Consider the following 19562-nt stretch of genomic DNA (forward strand, 5'->3'; position numbering starts at 1 on the left):
CCTTCCCACTGCAGCGGTACCTATTTATTTCCTTGCACTGGTGTGCTTTTGAACTGCTAGGTTGGCAGGAGCTGGGACAGAGCAACAGGAGCTCACCCTGTCGCAGGGAATCAAACCGCCTACCTTCCGATCCACAAACCTAAGAGGCTCAGTGGTTTAGACCACAGCACCACCTGGGGCACTACTCATATGGTTCAGTGTTGTTTGGGAAGTGTTAGGGCAATCCATGTCTCTGCATCTCTGCAAACCTATGGAAGGTCCAGATTTTTTCCCTAGATAGTGTCTAGCAGCGTGCCTGGTTTTGTAGTCTATGATTAATCCAGTTTCAAACCTGGTACTATCCAATTTTCCCTTAGAAGTGAAAAAACTTATAAAATATCTGTGCATCCGGAGAAAGGGAGCTAAGGATATAACATTTTTCATACAGCAGAGAATGCTATTTTTTCAGCTAGTGTTTGGATGAATCAGCAAAAAACTCCGGCACGGCTGTTCCTCATTTTCTCCCTCCCCGATGGAGAAAATTAAGTGTTTTAATTCAACCAGGATCCTTGAAGCACTAACGAAGCATGCTAATTTAGGATGAACAGCACCAGTATGGATTTTTGATAAAAAACAGCTGTTAATTTTGCAGAGGAAGTAACTAAATCCGAAGGCTACAAGATACGGCTGTTTGTAGAAGATATGATAAGCTAGCAGATGGATCTTAGCAAACAGTCTGAAAGCACTCCAATTTCAGTTCAGTGAGGTGGGAACAGAATAATTTGCATTTTCTGCAGAAAAGGGGAAAGCAAAGATTTAATTGTGCTGGAATATGTGCTCAATGGAAAAAGGAAGAAAAGAAGACTAAACTGGTTTTGGAAAGTATCTGACTTTTTTGGGTGCGGTTGTCAGTTTCAGAGGTGCCTATGCATCTGTGTGTGAGTGACCAATGTTTGAGGGCGTGGTTTGAGTTTCCAGCACCTACATCTACCTCCAGAGTCAATTTCTGTAAAAGTCTGGAAGCATTTGGAATTTGATTCTAGCTGGAGCTAATATTAAAGCTCAGATCATACCATGAAAAACAGGAGTTTTCACAAATGGCCCATCCATATCAATCTGTCTTTGGTTTTTTCCTCAGTTGGTGAGGCTCACTTGACATCAACAAGAAACTGAGCCTTCAATGTATTTCTTCCAATCCTGTGGCACACCCTGCAAATAGAGATTTAGTGGGTGCCTTCTGTGCCAACTTTTTAAATGCTTGCTGAAAATTTTTCTATTCCACCAGGCCCATGAAGGCAATTAAGAGTACAGCCTCCCACAAGGTTCAACTGATGTGTCTTTTTAATTTCTGTGTTTTTTGCTTCTAACATGGGTTTTTTAAAAAGGTTTTTATGATTTTACTGTCTGGTTTTATGTTTTTATAGTGTTGTAAACCACTGTGGTATATATTTATAATACAACATTATATGAATAATTTTATAAATAAATAAATAAGCAAATAAATAAATAAATAAATATTATTTTTTAAAAAATTGTCCAGTAGCACCTTAGAGACCAACTAAGTTTGCTCTTGGTATAAGCTTTCGGGTGCATGAACACTTCTTCAGATCCGTATCTGAAGAAGTCTGCATGCACATAAAAGCTTAAATCAGGGCTCAGCATCCTTTTTCAGCCATAGGCCAGTCCACTGTCCCTCAGACCATGTGGCCGGTGGCCGGACTATTTTTTTTTTTTTTGGGGGGGAGAACGAATTCCTTTGCCCCACAAATAACCCAGGGATGCATTTTAAATAAAAGGACACATTCTACTCATGTAAAAACGCACTGATTCCTGGACCGTCTGCTGGCCGGATTGAGAAGGCGATTGGGCCGCATCCGGCCCACGCGCCTTAGGTTGCCTACCCCTGGCTTATACCAAGAACAATATTTCTCAGATGAAAATAGAGTCATCTAAGGAAAAGTGGGACATTCCAGGATCAAATCAGAAACTGTTATGGTTTCAAATCTGGGTCAAACAGTGATGGTTTCAAATTGAATTACTGGAATTCAGTGAAGTTATGATAATCAGGGAACACCTTTGTCTTCTAGCTAAACAAAAACACTTTAAAATCTTTTTTATATTTTAGTGAAGAAGAAGAAGAAGAACTCGGTATAATGTGTGTGTGTGTGTGTGTGTGGGGGAGACCAGTACTCACTAAAACGTATGGCTGTATATCTGAGGGCAAAATCTGTCTCTCTTTCAACCTCTGTCAAATCCTTTATGTATCCGTGATGAGAACAGGCTTGGGGAGTGAGAGCACAACAAGTTCCCTTAGAGGTATATCACATAGCCATAAAGGTCATAACAGCCTAGTGCAGTTAGCTAGCATGGTATTTAAAGGTTGCTCCCCTCAAGATGTGAGTCTGGAAAGGGCAAAATGGAGCAGGTGGAGACCTTCATTTAGCAGGCGGTTGCTGTGGACTAGAGATGATGACTCATGACACTCAGATCCCACTCATTTGGATCTTTCTTTGCTTAATACAATCATCTTGCATAGTCTTCACATACCTGAGTACAGTGGTACCTCGGGTTAAGTACTTAACTCATTCCGGAGGTCAGTTCTTAACCTGAAACTGTTCTTAACCTGAAGCACCACTTTAGCTAATGGGGCCTCCTGCTGTCGCCGCGCCGCCAGAGCATAATTTCTGTTCTTATCCTGAAGCAAAGTTCTTAACCTGAAGCACCATTTCTGGGTTAGTGGAGTCTGTAACCTGAAGTGTATGTAACCTTAGGTACCACTGTACTACAATCTCAAAGGAAAGAGATCTCAACAGACATACTTTCAATGCAAGCTAAAGGAGTGTTGTTTACTAGAATGTCACGCCAAGTTACATAACATATCCAATTCTGGGTGCCACAATTTAAGAAGGATGTTGACAAGCTGGAGTGTGTGCAGGGGAGGGCAACCAAGATGATCAAGGGCCTGGAAACCAAGCCCTTATTAGGAACAGTTGATGGAGTTGGGTATGTCTAGCCTGGAAAAGAGGAGACAGGAGATACGATAGCCATCTTCCAATATCTAAAGGGCTGTCACAAGGAAAATGGAGCAAGCCTGTTTGTTTGTTTTCTGCTCTGGAGGGTAGGACTCAAACAATGGCTTCAAGTTACAACAAAGGAGATTTTGACTAAACATCAGGAAAAACTTTCTGGCAGTAAGAGATGTTTGACAATGGAATGGTCTCCCTTGGGATGTTGTGGATTGCCTTTCCTTGAATGTTTTTAAGGAGAGGCTGGATGGCCTTCTGTTATAGATGTTTTAGCTGAAATTCCTGCATTGAAGGGGTTGGACTAGATGACTCTACGGTTCTATGATTCTATAGAATGCATGTGAAAGGGCATGAACACTAGGGGCAGCAGAGTATTCAAGAGAGGAACAACCTTCAGATTCATGCCCTGGGTATGCTAGCATGGGAGTATCAGCCACATCCTTAAAGATCACACTGTGAAAATGTCCAGGCCACCATAACTACACAGGGGGCTCTGGAATAAGATTTCACTTAGCACATGATGGGGCGGGCACCATCAACTTGGTCTCATGAACCACGTCCAGACTTATATTTACTTTCATTCTGGGACCTTGAGGTGAAGGGAAGGCAATAAATTCTAATACCACCACTATTACCAATGTCTAGTATGTGAGCGAGTCTACACTAGTGTCAGGGACTGGGCAGAGGAGGAGGACACTGGAGAGGGGGTGGTGATGTCAGGGGCTGGCCAGAGGAGAAGTAGTGGTGGAGACCTCCTCCCCATCCTGACCCTTCCAGGGAGGGGGAAGAGGAAGACAGTGTAGATTTACAACAATGGTTTGCGGGAGGTCATAGCTCAGAGGCAGATGAAGGAAAAAATTGGGAAATAATGAGAGGAGGAACAGGCAGCTGGCTGATATGTTGTTACTAGAAAGCATTCCAGACCCACCATCTCCCAGAACCCGGCAAGAGCCTTAAAAGTAGAAGAGCAAAGAGCTGAAAGACAGAGGGCACTTAGTAGCACCCATAGAGGAGATGATGAGGATGACGAATGAGAAAGTGGGAGGGAAGGAAGGGGTTGAGATCTATCTGTAAAAATTGAAATAAAAAAGGCCTGTAAGAAACTTTTCCTTGTCTTTATACTTTCCTAGGCAACCAGTTGGGAGCTGCTGACAGCATCCTGTCAACTAGAAATATTGGTCATGGGTATTTTAATGTCTCCTAAGCCATATTTTGCAATGCATTCAACCTTCCTTTTAGAGACTCACATCTTATATCATACTCTCATCATTCCACTTGAAGTTGTACATGCAGAGGAGGTCTGCAATCACAAAGTTTGTTCCTATCTACCACCAAACAGAGAATCTCCATGTTTATGTGGAAGGCACACTAAGTGCTGAGAGCTATGTCTTCAGTATAATCACATACACCAAAGTCACTCACCAATACACTAAATGTTGTGCTACTGTCCCTTCCATATTCACTTTGAGGTTTCACATTTCTTCATCCATACCTCCTTACTGCCACCCATCTGAATCCTCAGCTACTTTCGCATTTCTGACCAAGAATCTCCCCCCTCTTTCTCTTTACTCCAAATGTTCTGCATAACTTCCCATCTCTCTGTTTCTCATCTAATCTACTCAGTTCTTATGATCAGGCCTCCGGTAATGAAAATACTGAACAAAATAATTTGGAAAGTATCTCTTGAAATTTGCCCATTATTTACCATATTTCAAGAATTATGTTTCCCATAAACCCCTTAATCATGTGATGTCACCAAAAATAACAACAATAACATGTACAACAGTTTCCAGGGGTTCGTGAAGGTTCCAGAGTATGCAGCAACAAGAGACTAAAGGCCAAATAAGATGCTTGCTTAATTAGCATGCAGCGACATAATTGGGCTGGCCCTTTCATTAGACAAGCTGAAGCAGTTGCCTCAGACAACAGAGTCCCTCTTGTTTGCAGCCACCTACTGCCACCGCTAGAAACTATTTCAAAATATAATTGTGAAGCTTAAAGGTTGAATATAAAACCTTGCACTTCAAAGAAGTTTAAAGTAGGCACTCTCCCAGGACACCTTGCCCAGAATGCCTCTCACCAGAGGAAGGGCTCACTTCCTCACAGTGGCAGAGTGTGCTTTTATGGTGCCCGGGACATGTGCGAGTGTGTGCATGAGCTGGGGAAACAGGGCGCAGGGTGCGGAGGGCAAATGGAGCTTGCTGTGTGCCAGCCCAGCCCTTGCCACCAACACGACACCAGCCCTGAGCTGCTTTGCGAGGCTGGGATCTGGGGAGGGCAGTGTGAGAAGGATGCAACAAAACGAGGTGGAGAGTAGGGTGATGGAGGAAATAATGTCAGAGCCACTACTGTGTTAAAACGGGCTAAACATTATTTACATGTAAGTGGAGGGATATGGGCATAGCTGCCAACGTTTCCCATTTTTTAAGGGAAATTCCCTTATTCCGAATAGCAAGAAAAGGGAAAAGTTGACAGCTATGGAAATGGGAGAAGAGGTGTGGGAGCGGCAGAGCTATCTGCCTCAGGTAGCGCTTTTGTCTTGCCCCGGTCCAGGTTACATATCTTGTTTTTCCATAATTAAGTACAAGCTTGAGGGGGCTGATTCTTATTGGGAAGGTAAAGCACGGGAAGGCTTTCCTCTCCCACTGCAACCGGAATTACGTACCCACTACCATGGCTAGGAGCCTGGGGAGTGGGACAGTCCCTACTGATGTCTAATTTAATCCTAAAGCCATGCCAAATCAGATCAGATTGTGGAGAGTTTGGGATCCACCGAAAATGGATCCAGGATAAGCTAAGACATAAGACGTCCAGCCCTGCCCAGAGTTTGCAGTGTCACCACATCTGACTGCCAGTAAGTATAATCCGCTCTGTGCACCACTGTTGCCCAAAATTCATTGCTATGACTGGGAATTTGCAGGTGTGTGATAGCTACTATGGTCAACAGAACTATTCTCATGAAATCACAGGATATTCATTGACACAGTTGAAATACTTTAAATGTTCCACACCTGAGTCTTCGAACTCGCTATTGTAAGTATTCCAGGTCTCGCTGATGCGAAGCAGGTTCTCTTCCATAGCTTGAATATCCATATATGGACAGTTGCATTCTGGGAATTTGGGCCCGCACTGACACCAACAGTCGTTGTCCTTGCAGATAAATTCCCCTTCTGAGTTGCAAGCAATATAGCTCAGTGCTGCCTGCACAAACCGCTCCTGCAAGTAGTCAGGAAGGATCAGCTGAAGACCTTGAGGGGGGAGGAGGAGGAAGAAGACAGAATCCATCTTACTAAATGGGATGGCTTCCTCAAAGCTATTGACAACATCCTTTCTCTAATCAATATGGATATAAAGCAGTCTTTCAAAAGTATCTACAAAAATTATTAGTCCATGCATGCTGAATAATCATTTGTGACATACAGACAGGGCCAGATTTAGGTTTGATGATGCCCTAAGCTACTGAAGGTAATGGGGCCCTTTATATGTCCAGCTATCCTTTGTCAACAACAAATTGCCGCTGTTTTTTGAGTTGAATATATGCTATGTGGTAATTTATGGACCTAATAGGTATCTAAAGCCATTTGAACATAACAAAATATGTCTTTTATCAAAGTAATTGTTGAACTGAAATGCAATTAAGAAGAAATGGCTGTTTTAGGGGTTGTTTTTCAAAGTCTGGAATGGATTAATCCGTTTTGCATTACTTTCTATGGGAAAGCGTGCCTTGGTTTTGGAATGCTTTGGATTTGGAACAGGCTTCCAGAACGGATTAAGTTTGAGAACCAAGGTACCACCATATATAGAAATGAGCAAACCAGTGATATTTTAGGGAGCAGGCTAGCAGGCGGGGCCCATTGCTTACACCATAGGAGCCTACACAACACAAAACACCATTGCTGTATGCAGGTTTTATTTTATTTGTTTTTTATCTTATATTTTGGAAATGTACATCCAGTTTTGTTTTCCTTTAAAAAAAATTGGGGCCCCCAAGGGAGCGGGGCCCTAAGCTATAGCTTGTTTAGCTTATATGTAAATCTGGCACTGCATACTAATAACCTGATGGGGAGGGGGAAACTGGCTGTATGGTGGTGATTCTGAACTGCCACAGGTAACCAGGCAGGTGAGCCAATGAAATCTTAAGAAAAGCAGCTCTATTAATATGCAAGAAATGTTTAAGAGCAGTGCGCTATTGCCCATGTATCTAACATTCAATATGCTTTTATTCTCCTTTTCAAAGAGATGCTTTTGAAATCAACAAAGCTTGTCTGCCAAGACGGGGAATGCCAGGTTGACTTAACTTTATGTATTTCTTAAATCAATGAAAGAGTCATGTTTCAGGTCGCAGTAACCTGAACTGTACCCACTTTGGTATTATTGATCCAGCAACTATAGCCCTCTGCCCACATTACTCAGGTATGGGGCAATCCCATGTTCACTGGGGAGCCAGTGAATGCTATGTTCACACTTCCAGCCATTCATTGGCCATTACACCCCCTTTCTTCAAAACCATGTGTTCCACACAGTTGTATGTAACAGAACTCCAAAGCATACGCTCATGCTTGCATCTAAGGGCTTTGTGCCAACAGAAAACCTGCACAAATGGGAATCCCAATCACTCAAGAGCCCTTGCATTTGAGCAGGAATTCACAGCTCAGAATCACTTCGCAGACATTGCTGAACACAGTGCAAAATTATCAAAGGAAGGGGGTGCAATATTGGGGGCAGGGCTGAAAGCAAGGCCATACTCCCCAGGAAACATGGCATTGCCCTACACAAAAGTAACGCAGGATTATGTTTCAGCATGTGCAAAAACACTTGCTCAGGATGAAATGAAGGTGTGCAAAGAGCCCTTTGTTATCCTACGGCCCTTGTTTATAGCTTGGTTTCACTTTAGATTAACTCCTTAGTTATGTCAGATGAAGATCACCTTCATATATCTGTCATCTCTCTCTCTCTCTCTCTCTCTCTCTCTCTCTCTCTCTCTCTCTCTCTCTCTCTCTCATATATCTATCTATCTATCTATCTATCTATCTATCTATCTATCTATCATCTATCTATCATCTATCTATCTATCTATCACAGCATGGCAGCTGCTTCCCCCTGCTACAATGTCACAAGATTGAGGAATATGTAGGAATAGCAATAAATATGACAATGAGGGAATGTTGTTGATAATGGCAGTGACTACAGCAACCCAAATATGTGGATAGGACATTCTGCTTCCTGTGGGATGTTGATAGTATAGGAAAGACCCACACAACTGGTGGCATCTACACCAGTGTGAAATATTTATATGTCTACATGTGTTTCACAAATCAATCCAGGTAACTGGTTGTTGTTGTTTTTTTATCAGACAGAAGATTAGCTGGAGTGCTTTCCTTTTGTGAAAACAATCAAAAAATGAAGGAGAGTTTAGAACTGGCTTTGTGCTATCTCAAATTGCTGAGCCTAGGTCTCTCTGCTTTGCTGTGTTTTGATGCACGGGCCTTTGCACCAGGATTACTCTCTTGATCACAGCAGTCAAGAAACATTTGCAGGCAGCAATGCACAGGAAGCAATGCAAACTAAATAGGGAGGAAATCAATTCAATCAAGGATTGAATTTGGCGCGCCTTGTGTTGAGTAGAAATATTAGCAGGTATCATCCTTCCAGCTCATCACATCTGGTCCTTTCTAATATAATGCAGGTGTTTACAATTGAATGGGAGCCAAATTCTTTGAGCCAGTTCCATCCAATTACTTGGCCTTTAAGCTGCTTTAGTTCCATTCAGTTATATCTGTTGTCTCCCTCTTCATCTAGGTTGTAGGGTTAATGGGGCTTAGGGTGGGGAGGAAGGTAATGGCACCCCTACGCCCTATATGTATTTTCCGTTGTGAATGCAACCCCTTTTCTCTGGGTCTCCTTATGATATTTGAAGTATATGGTGTTGTCCTCCTGGGATGGTACCACTTCAAGAGGGAGGATCACAAAAAAACCCCTTAGATGTGGAAGGCCAGCAAGCTATTATTATTTCGTTTGTTTATTTACTTAGCACTTCAAAACTTAATATTAAATCCCTAAGAGATATGCACAAAATAACATAAAAACATAACATAACAACAAAATAATGTAACAAAAATAACATAAAAACTAACAATACATGAGTATACCAAAAAGAAGAAAACAACATTATATAATCTGGAAGAGGTAAAATCAGGAATTCGGGGGAAAACAAAGTCTGATCTTATGGATCAGGAAAGTCTTCACAAGACATGTAATGAAAATATTTTAAAAGTCCAAAAACCACATGACTCCTGTTCATAACAAAACCACAGCTGGGGCTGGGCTCCTCTCTCAACTTCACTTGCCATCTATCTATATATGTAAAGGTATTTTTTGTTTGTTTGTGGGGGAGCATTGTAAACTTGGGACTGTGTGTTACCCTTTACTCACCAAGGCAACACGGACTATGAAATGGTTTTAAAAGGCAGTTCTGTGTGCCGCAATTTTTCTGTAGGAATCCAACGGCATGTATCAAAACAGGTCTGTGATTGATGTAACAACCAATTTCCTAAGCATTTTACTGACAAATATTATGTCGAGCGCAGGGAGAGCAGCTTCCGAACGGCAAATAATTTCCATAAACACAGTGGAGATATGAGCCCCAATGAAAATGACAGGATCATCTATCAAACTGTTATATGCCCCAAAATATCAGGCCTATCACAATGTGATATTCAAGATAGGCTGTCCTATTATGTGAGAAGTGGAAGGGGAGGGTGGATGCTGAGCTTATACGTCAATTCAGTGGGAAGATAATTCTCACTGCCTGCCCCAAGAGCCAAAAAGTGTTATTTTCAGTCAGCCCACATTCCAAACCAGCAAAGGTTTCAGCACCAGGAACAGCTCCATTTGGATGATGGTGGCAAAGGCTGCTTTCAGGAGAAAGTCTTACACCGTCAAAAGCTTTCACAGAAGGAGCCCAAGCAGATGTGAAATTTTGTGGGAAGCTAAAAGAATTTCAAGAAGCTTAGCACAAATTATCTGAGTTTTAAAAATCATCTCTGTAGCTGTAACCAGCAACCACGGAAGAAACTGCAAAAGAGAAGGCAAACAACCAGAGCTTTTGTTTCACATTTCCCATTGCCATTTTCTTCCCGTGATCCTATATGTGTTTTAGCTTGATCTGTGTCTGTTTCCCCTTCCTTGAGATTATATGGGTATTTTAGCTTGATGAAGTCCTACAACTGGTAGCACAAGGATGAGTATCTGTATCACCGACAGGCGAACACAAAATCATTTAGCTCACTATTAAGTGGTTGACTTGCCAGCAATTGCCACTGATAACAGAATTATAGAACTGTAGAGTTGGAAGGGACCCTAAGGATCATCTGGTCTAACCCCCTACAATGCAGACATATGCAGTTGTCCCATATGGGGATCAAACCTGCAACCTTGGCGTTATCAGTACCATGCTCTAGCCAACTGAGCTATCCTAGCTCTAGGATTATATAGCAAGGAAGCTACCCCACTGTTCAAAGGAGATTAGATAGATAAATAGATAGATAGATAGATAGATGATAGATAGAAGATGATAGATAGATAGATAGATAGATAGATAGATATAGATAGATAGATATAGATAGATAAATAGATAGATAGATAGATAGATAGATAGATAGATAGAGATAGATGATAGATAGATAGATAGATAGATAGATAGATAGATAGATAGATATAGATAGATAGATAGATAGATCAGTTGCCCTTCCACTTTTGCTCTTGGCCCTGCCCACACCAACATGTGGCCCTCAGAAGCTTGCTGGTAAAGAAATGTGGCCCTTGGGATCCCCAAACCTGATTGACACCAGCTCTATCCCAGGGAGTTCCACAAGTTTCACAGGCCTGGCTTTTCCAATGTGGCAAAAAACACACATAAACACATACTCTCCACTCACTAGTTTAAGATCCATGGAATATATTGCTCAGGAAGAAGTTTTCAAAAAATAAAATAAAATGACAAATATCCCTATAAACATCTTCCTACAAGAAATTAACAAAATTCCACCCACGTACCTTGCAACTGAATCTTATTTTCCGGACTCTGTACCAGAACAGAACTGACAGAATCTAGGTTGTCATAGTTACTGCAGCCAAGAGGACCAGTCCGGGTTTCTGTTACCTAGTGAGTAAGGGAATGGAAAACCATTTGCTGTATTATACAGAACAAGCTAAGTTTCCTTTTAAAAACACCTGGCACAGTGCAGCAATAGAATTCATTTTCATATATACAAGCGGTGTGACATTTTTACCTGGATAGATGCTTCTTTTAAGCAGCCCCTTTCACAGACAGCAGCCTTATTTGCCATATCAGATCACCGTTTTTTACAGAGATGAAATTCAATGGTAATTTTAGCAAAATCTTGGGAATTGCATTTTTGTAAGGGCTGTGTGAAAACCTACCCCCTCCCCAAACCCTCCACATGATATTCAGTGGTGGTGTAACAGGGGATAATTTCATTACATATTTGCTGGGGGTTGGGGCATAAAATTCAACAGTCTGGTTGAAAGAATGGCCTCAGAAAACTACTCAACTACCCTTCTGAGATTTTTCAACTTGGTTAATACAATATGAAAACATATTATTGGTTCCAATTGGTGGGTAAAGGAAGCAATGGGCTAAGAGAGGAGGACTAGATGAATTTGGGGCAGACTATATCTAAGCCAATATTTCTTGGATAGCTCAGTCGGTTAGAGTGTGGTGCTGATAACACCAAGGTTGCAGGTTCAATCCCTGTAAGGAACAGCTACAGTTTCCAGGAATCTTTAGGGGGAGCCATAATGGTTAAAGTACGGTAGTAAAAATGTGCTTTAAATGAATGATGTGGATGCAATCAATATTTGGCCTAGGTCACTTAGAAGGTTTCAGGGCTCAGTGGGGATTTGAACCCTGGTCTCCCAGTCGAATTACTACACCACACTGGCTCAGTATATTGAACAATAATAAAACTAATTCCACAGTTGTATTCCAATTTTTTCATACTACTCACAGGCAACAAAACAGGCAAAGTCAGTTTGCTGAATATTTGGGTTGGGTGAAATTATCCAGTTCAGGAGGAGTTTGAATTTTTTTTTGGGGGGGGGGGATTTACCTGATTTTTTTCATGAGACATTTTTACTTACTTCTAAATTATTGTGTTTCGTACTTTTTCAACATTTGAGGTTTTACTTTGAAAGTTATAAATATTTTAAACAACATGAACAAAGTAAAGCAACCAAAGCTCAGCATTTATTTATTTATTTTTAAAACCATTTAATTTCAGTGAGGAATGTTTTAAGCATGTATAAAAACTTTGCACTGAAATCAATGGGACTTCCAATTGTTCAGTTTCGGCTGGATTATACCACTGAATTTTAAATCTGCAAGATTTAACATAATCTACAAATGTTAAATATACAAATTTAAACGGGCTGGATTCAGATTTGCTTAATTGGTCTTAGTTCCCACAAAAACCAATGGGAGTTAAATTAAGCCACAACTAATTTGTCCTGCTGATTTCTAGTATACATAAATTCAGATGGTTTGCAGTATAATCCTACACATGTCAGCTCAGAAGTAACTCCCACTAAATTCAGAGGCACAGTGTCAAAAGACACAAGGGGAAATGGATGCATCTTTAAAGACGATCCCCTGGATCGCTTCATTTTACTATCTGCTAAGTCTTAAGAATGTATTAAATCCATATTTTGATGTAATCATGAAAGCTATACAAATACATACCAACCTCAGTTCTTGGCAATGATATCAATCAGTGACTGCTACAGTGGCATGAAAGCTGGGAAGTTGACCATAGACAAATGACTCCAGTTCAATTTTTTTACCCTCCCTTATCCATTATGGTCAATAGGGTGTCCCACGAGATGCAATGCAATTTCATTTGATACCAATAACAGCTTTAGAATTGCTAATTACTGAAATGGTTGCGTATACCACAAAGTCTAAGAGTTTGGTCAATGTGAAAATCTGTTTCCAGTATGACTTTTCCCCTTGACAAAACTACAAAATGAATGTTTGTGTATTTCAAAACAGAATTTGCATCCCCTGGTGAATCTATTACTGTAAGACCTACAGTTTGAATTTTGAGAACTGTCTTTATTATAACATTTATTATATTGAAACCAATAACAGAGCATCAGTTGTGTGTGTTTGTGTGTATGGACAGTAGCTTAAGCAATACAGAATGATTCTTGCAATATCTAGGTTTCAGGCATGAAATTCAAGTTTCGGGTACAAAATGTGTTCATTTATTGCTTTTGAGAGTCTCTGCAGAAACCAAAGAACACCCTCACACAACGTTCAACATCAAATCAATATTTCAGATTGTGCAAGTTAAGCATTATAAAGCACTTTGTACAATTAAATGTCTGATGAAATCACTGCCAAACACAAACAAATTCTGATCCACACATTTGTTTCTGCAAACTTTCATGCTGTGAAAACTGGTCTTAAGAATTCCAGTTTGAATTTATCTTGTTCATTGACAACCTAAGCAGGAGACCCTGTAATATATGCAATGAGTGAGAGGGAGTTTTCCTGAGATGCAATGTCCATCTAAAAAGAAAGGAATTTCATTTTCCCCAGATAGAGTCGAATATGGGAAGGAAAACTAACGTCTAGTGTCCAGCCTCACCTCCCTGCATGTTTTTCTTTTTGATTGTCCTGGAAGTTCCAAAATGCAAAACAAAGCAATGCAAAAAACAAAAAACTACTTAGAAGAAGAAAGGCAAAATTGGCACTACAAACAGGTGCTTTGGATAGATGGTTTTTCAAGCATTCTACCTTCAGGGCACTATCTCAATTTGCATACTGAGGAGTGCCCAGAAATTTGCCCTGGAACCACTACATGTTGCAAAGAATTCTGAGCACAGCAGAGAGGGGCAAGAGTACTTTACTTCTTTCATGTGTTTCTTCTAATTTGTCATTGCAGAACCCCAAGTAAGCTTTGGAAGAATGCCAGGGTTTCCGTAACACACTTTGAAAATCACTGCACTAGATAAACCAACCCTGTGACAATATGTGTTAGACAATAGTTATACTGTACTGCCCAGTTAAGCAGAAATAATCATCTTCTGCAAATATAAGGCTAGATTTTTGGCGTCTGGGCATGCGCAGAAGCGATTTCTGGTGTTGCGCTGCACCAGTCTGGCCCACAGATGATTTCCGTGGGAGTGATCCAGCTGGTAAACCTTGCCAACCCCTGTCCTATAGCATGGCTGTGAGATTGGTAGTATTTACCATATTTTTTGCTCTATAAGACTCACCTTTTCCCTCTTAAAAAGTAAGGGGAAATGTGTGTGCATCTTATGGAGCGAATGCAGGCTGCACAGCTATCCCAGAAGCCAGAACAGCAAGAGGGATTGCTGCTTTCACTGCGCAGCGATCCCTCTTGCTGTTCTGGCTTCTGAGATTCAGAATATTTTTTTTTCTTGTTTTCCTCCTCCAAAAACTAGGTGCGTCTTGTGGTCTGGTGCATCTTATAGAGCGAAAAATACGGTACTTTAGTTTTTAACTAACCACAGCTTGTCATAATATCCAAACCAGTAAGTGTGGTGAGTTTTAATTATGGTTTATATTTGAATGAGCGAGGATTAGAAATCACAGTTGTCTTGCTTGGGCAAACCATGATTAAAACTAACCACAATCTATCCTAGTTCAGACATAACAACAAACCGTAGTTGACAATGAGAAAAAATGTCCATGGCTGATGGGGGGGCAGGATTCTACAAATCGAAAACTTATTCATGTAGCATTAAAACATAGTTTATTATGTCCAAACATGATGTCTGATTTTACTTGTACATCTTACGCCTCAATCAATCTACTAGACTTTAAGGTGCTACAAAAGTATCTGTTGAGTTATCCCCTGCTGCCTGTTGCAAATATGCATTACAAATCAAAACTGAAAATAGAATTTAAAAGCAAAACTGGAGTGCAGCAGAATTTGGCCGATAAGGACCTCCTACTGTCAGCTGGAGAAAAGCAGCAGTTGTGGTCAGACTTTATGAGGTGTATTTATCGCCAATGGGTAATGTGGTCTGGTTATTGGATATTTGCAATGGCCTTAGGGTTTGGTTGCAGATGTGAGCAGTTTGGCAGTGAGTTTGCGGGGAGGGGCTGACTCAGGTGGTGGATAAGGCATTGGGTTGGATCCCTAGTCAGGGATGCGTGTTGGGAGCCCCACCTCCACTCCAAGGAATCAGGGGATTCCATTAAAGGGATCAAGAGGGAGATCTTTGATCTGGATGCCAAGATGGGTGCCTGATTGGTCAAAACATTCCCAAAATGGTGACCTCGGAAGGGTAGCCTTGATTTGATTTATGTCATAGGGTGATCTTTAACCTTGGTTAACCCTGCCAATAATCAGCCAGCAGACAGGCTCGTTGGTACAGGATACACACCCAACACCTGCACCAAAACCAGTTAACATCTGTTATCAATGCACTAGTAGCCTGTTTAGCCCCAGAAATGGTTGTCCTGTGTTTATTGCAACTTCCCAAGCCCTTACCCCTGGCCCATGGCTTCACTGCATCTGGATTTGCAATGGTCTACTTTGACAACATAAACAGCATTTCCATACGCTGCTCTGGTTTCACCAGAAGCAGCTTGGTCATGCTGGCCACATGACCCGGAAAAACTGTCTGCGGACAAAAGCCAGCTCCCTTGGCCAGTAAAGCGAGATGAGCGCCGCAACCCCTGAGTCGTTCATGACTGGACTTAATGGTCAGGGGTCCCTTTACCTTTACCTTTTTTGCAGCAACCCCCCCCCCCATATGAACAGCTTAGTTGGATCAGACCAAAGATGAGTCTAAAACAGTGCTCAGTTTCCAACAGAGAGTGGACAGTCAAATAGATGTCTCTAAAAACAGAGGTGCTCAACATTTTAGTTCCCCAGATTTGCAACTTCCCAGAGGCCTTTGCCTGACCACTACTAGAAAAAGACTGCTTCAGTAACTGGATCTTTGCTCTGACCCAGTCCTTAGGATTTCTCCCTTTTTCAAGAGTCATCTACCTTTAATGCACTATGAACACATAATGTTGTTTCATAATGAGGATTTATGTGCTCATGTTTATTCTTCCCATTCATTCTCATTACAGCTTGAAACTTCTCAGGTAACCAAATAAGGGAAGGGTGGTAATTAGCCTAATCATTACATGTTCTGCTTTTGCATATTCAGATTCATCCTTCATTCAGATAGGCCATTCAAGGCAACTGAATATAAGTACCGGTTGCCATTAACTCATTAGGTCCCAGATTAGGGAAGATGACACTGTATTTGGGTTAAAAAAAGTTGCATGTGTGTGATATGTGTGTGATGAGGGCCAAAAGGACTCTCACTTACATACCAACTTTGCGGCACAATCTACCCATAAGTGAGAATTTGCAAAAGCATGTCAAGACACTAATGACCAATCTGCTCCACTTTTTGTTATTTCAGGCTTAATATGCTGTAATGAGAGCGAATGGGGAAAATGTATAAACACGACCACACATATTGGACAACAGAAGTGTCCAAATCCAGGCTGGCCCTACTGTTAGGGAGGATCTAATAGCTGTCTTAGGCAGCAGATGTTGAGGGACAGTGAAGAGCTGTGCCCCCATATTCTATCTTCTAAGCTACCCTGTTGCTTTCAGGTTTAGTGCATGATGCTGAAGACAGATTCAACAGCCAATCTTAACTTCTTTTGTATATGGGAATTTGTGTGTGTTGTCCTTTGCCTCAGGCAGCAAAATATCTTGGGACAGTCCTGGTCTAAATGAACACTCCCTCATGCACGGAAGGGTGGAACAGAGTCATGTGATCAACTACACACTCAGCGGGGCATTCATTCAGTGAGCATGAGAAGGAGCAAGGGGTGTCAGAAGGAAGTGACCTATTTGCATTCTGACTTATTTGTCACAATCAGCACTGTTTCCATTGTGCTGCAGAGTGTGACTTCTGCCAAATACTACTTATTTGGCTTGTTGCCTACTTTTTGCTGTAAGCTATGCGAGTAGATAAATAGGCACCACTCTGGCAGGAAGGTCAACAGTGTTTCCGTGAGCTGCTCTGGTTCGCCAGAAGCAGCTTAGTCATTGTGATGGCTTGTGAACGCTCTCCGCAAGAAATGCCTCTGCTCACTCAGAGATACATATTTACAGTCTTTATTTCACATATGTACAAGCAGCACTTTACAATCATACATCCGAATCCTCCGGCTCAGATTCTTGGAGTGCCTTCCGCCTGCCCCTTTTCCAACAGAAAAGGCGTGGAGTTTTCATGTGATGTCTCTGCCCCCTCCTCTTTAACACCCTCCTTTCCTGGGCAGACGGAACAGGATTGCTTCACTGTCTGTGCCAGAACTTCCTGTGCGGTGTTGAAGCTCTGTTCCAACATCTGTGAGCTGTCCCTCCTCCTGGATTTCCTCCACCGCCATTTCCTGCCCCCCTTCCTCTGCCTGTCTCTCCTCTTCCCCTTCATTCTCCGTCAATGGCTGGTGATGACTGAAAATAGTGCACACCGAGGTTAAAAGAATCCCTGCGAAAGGAGCAAACAGGGAGGATGAGCTGGCCCCTCTATAGTCTGGGAGGAGAAGGTGCTTCGAGGTTTAATGCAGCATTGAGGCATGGGCTTAATAAAGCGCAAAGCTGGCCAGGGTAGGCCTGAGACTGGGAAGGAGCTAGGGAACATAGTCCCCTACACTCCCAGTCCTGATATTCCAAACAGTAGAATTGGAAAAGGCACCGAGAACACAGCAAAAATAATAATAATGCAAAGCCTCAATTTCCCTGCCAAACAATCAAAAGCAAACTTGCTTAATATGCTATCTCCTGTACAGCACCCCCTCAGTGCCAATAACAAAAGAAGCATAAAGCAGGCTGATGTGAGACAGGCGAGTGAGTCCCAAGTGAGCTGTTTCCAAAGATTATCACAGCACAGGTTGTCTTGGGCAGCAGGGTTTTCAATTCCCAGAAATAAAGCTCTTAACGTTTGGCATTAATGAGGAAATGCCGACAGTTTCCACTAAGTTAAAGCTCAGAACCACAGTGATAATGACCCGATTATATGTGCAGTAAGTAATTGCCTCTCAGCCATGTGGCAAGACTGAATTTTTGTGATATCAGCGGGCAATATTGCCCTTGGAGATATTGGTTTTTATTTTTCTAGTTTCGCCGCTTTCTCACCCCACAGTAGTCATTAAATGTGCAGCAAAGATGGTATGCCTGCATATTTCTGCAGACCCTCCTGTTACTAGTAGCTTCGCAAACATCTTGAAGTCCATCAGCTTTCTTATTCTTCTCCTTTCGCAAGCTCAATGACAGCTGTGCCTTAGGAGACTTTCTTTAATGCCCTCAGTGTTCCTCTGCCCTATTTCTGTCATAAGATGTAATATTTCATGCTTGATCTGCAGTTGTTTGCTTCCATCATATTCTGGCACATTGACACAAAACTGGGTAGTAACCTTACCTTGGCTGGGTCACACTAGTGGCACCAGAATTCACCTCTTGGAGGGAGGGAGGGAAGGAGAAAGAGAACGGGAAGAAGGAAAAAATGGACAGAATTCTATATAGAATGAGAGAACAAAACTAGACAGATTCAACGGAGGGAGACAATAAAATAAACCATTAGAGAAAATAAGGGATAAAAATAGTAAAACATAACTAAAATGGTAACAGTGCTAGTAAAATAAAACAACTGCAACTACCTAGGAAAGGACAATGCAAATGGAGCGGTGGTTCCCTCTATATTCATATATATATTACAAATTAGAAAGCATACATATTTACAACAAAAGAAAATACAAAAGAAAAAGAAAATACATATAACCAAGGAAAAATATTAGAGACTATTTTGTCTTTTTTCATATTTACAGGTATTTATACCTCTCCTCTATAAAATGCTATTCACAATAAAGGAGTGAAATGAAAGATAAAGTATCAGAAAAAAGGAAAAAAGGAACAAAGAAAAAATAAAGAAGTAAAAGAAAAAGATCATAGGTGAAAATTTTTAAAAGTAGATAAGTACTCACTATACATAGCCGTTTCCCATTCATATTTATATTTAATTGTATAATTTCATCTTGTCCTTATCTACCTTAAATAAAGTGTTGTTGCTGTTTAAAAAAAGACTTCCACCATTTGCCTCACACGTTTTTAATAATCCGTCTGTTAGAGGTTCCCTCTATATTCTATGGGGCAAAGGAAACTTGCTCTCCTTTGAGCCATAGACCTCAATCTCTAACCTCCATTTCTCCCATGCAAGTGCTTGCATCTGGGGAAACACTGGTGGGGGGCAAAAAGTTCCCTGCCATCTTTGACAGTGCACCACAGATGTGCAGTGCCACCGAGAGGCCCTCCCCTCCACACAGAGACCTATTGTCATAATGTCGGGCATTTCACAAATTCAGAAAAATAGATGAGATGAAATCTGGCATAATGGCGCTTCCAACCCTACCCCCATTTACTTGGAAGTAAGCCCTGTGGAATGTGGTGGGACTTGCTTCCAACTTGTTGTTGTTTAGTCATTTAGTCGTGTCCG

General features: G+C 41.5%; 1 protein-coding gene across 2 annotated transcripts in view; it reads right to left on the bottom strand.

The window, feature by feature from the left end:
* The window catches only part of BRINP3 (BMP/retinoic acid inducible neural specific 3), a 275919-nt gene that overhangs the window by 63653 nt on the left and 192704 nt on the right, over nt 1-19562 (bottom strand). For both annotated transcript variants that reach the window (XM_082225464.1, XM_082225465.1), the window contains exons 5-6: nt 11061-11166; nt 6017-6253 (exon numbers count right to left, since the gene is read on the bottom strand). In XM_082225464.1, the coding sequence (XP_082081590.1) occupies nt 6017-6253; nt 11061-11166 (343 nt within the window). The remainder of the gene's footprint in view (nt 1-6016; nt 6254-11060; nt 11167-19562) is intronic.

Source organism: Podarcis vaucheri (genome assembly GCF_965113315.1).
Source record: "Podarcis vaucheri genome assembly, chromosome: 6".
NCBI classification, from domain to species: domain Eukaryota; kingdom Metazoa; phylum Chordata; class Lepidosauria; order Squamata; family Lacertidae; genus Podarcis; species Podarcis vaucheri.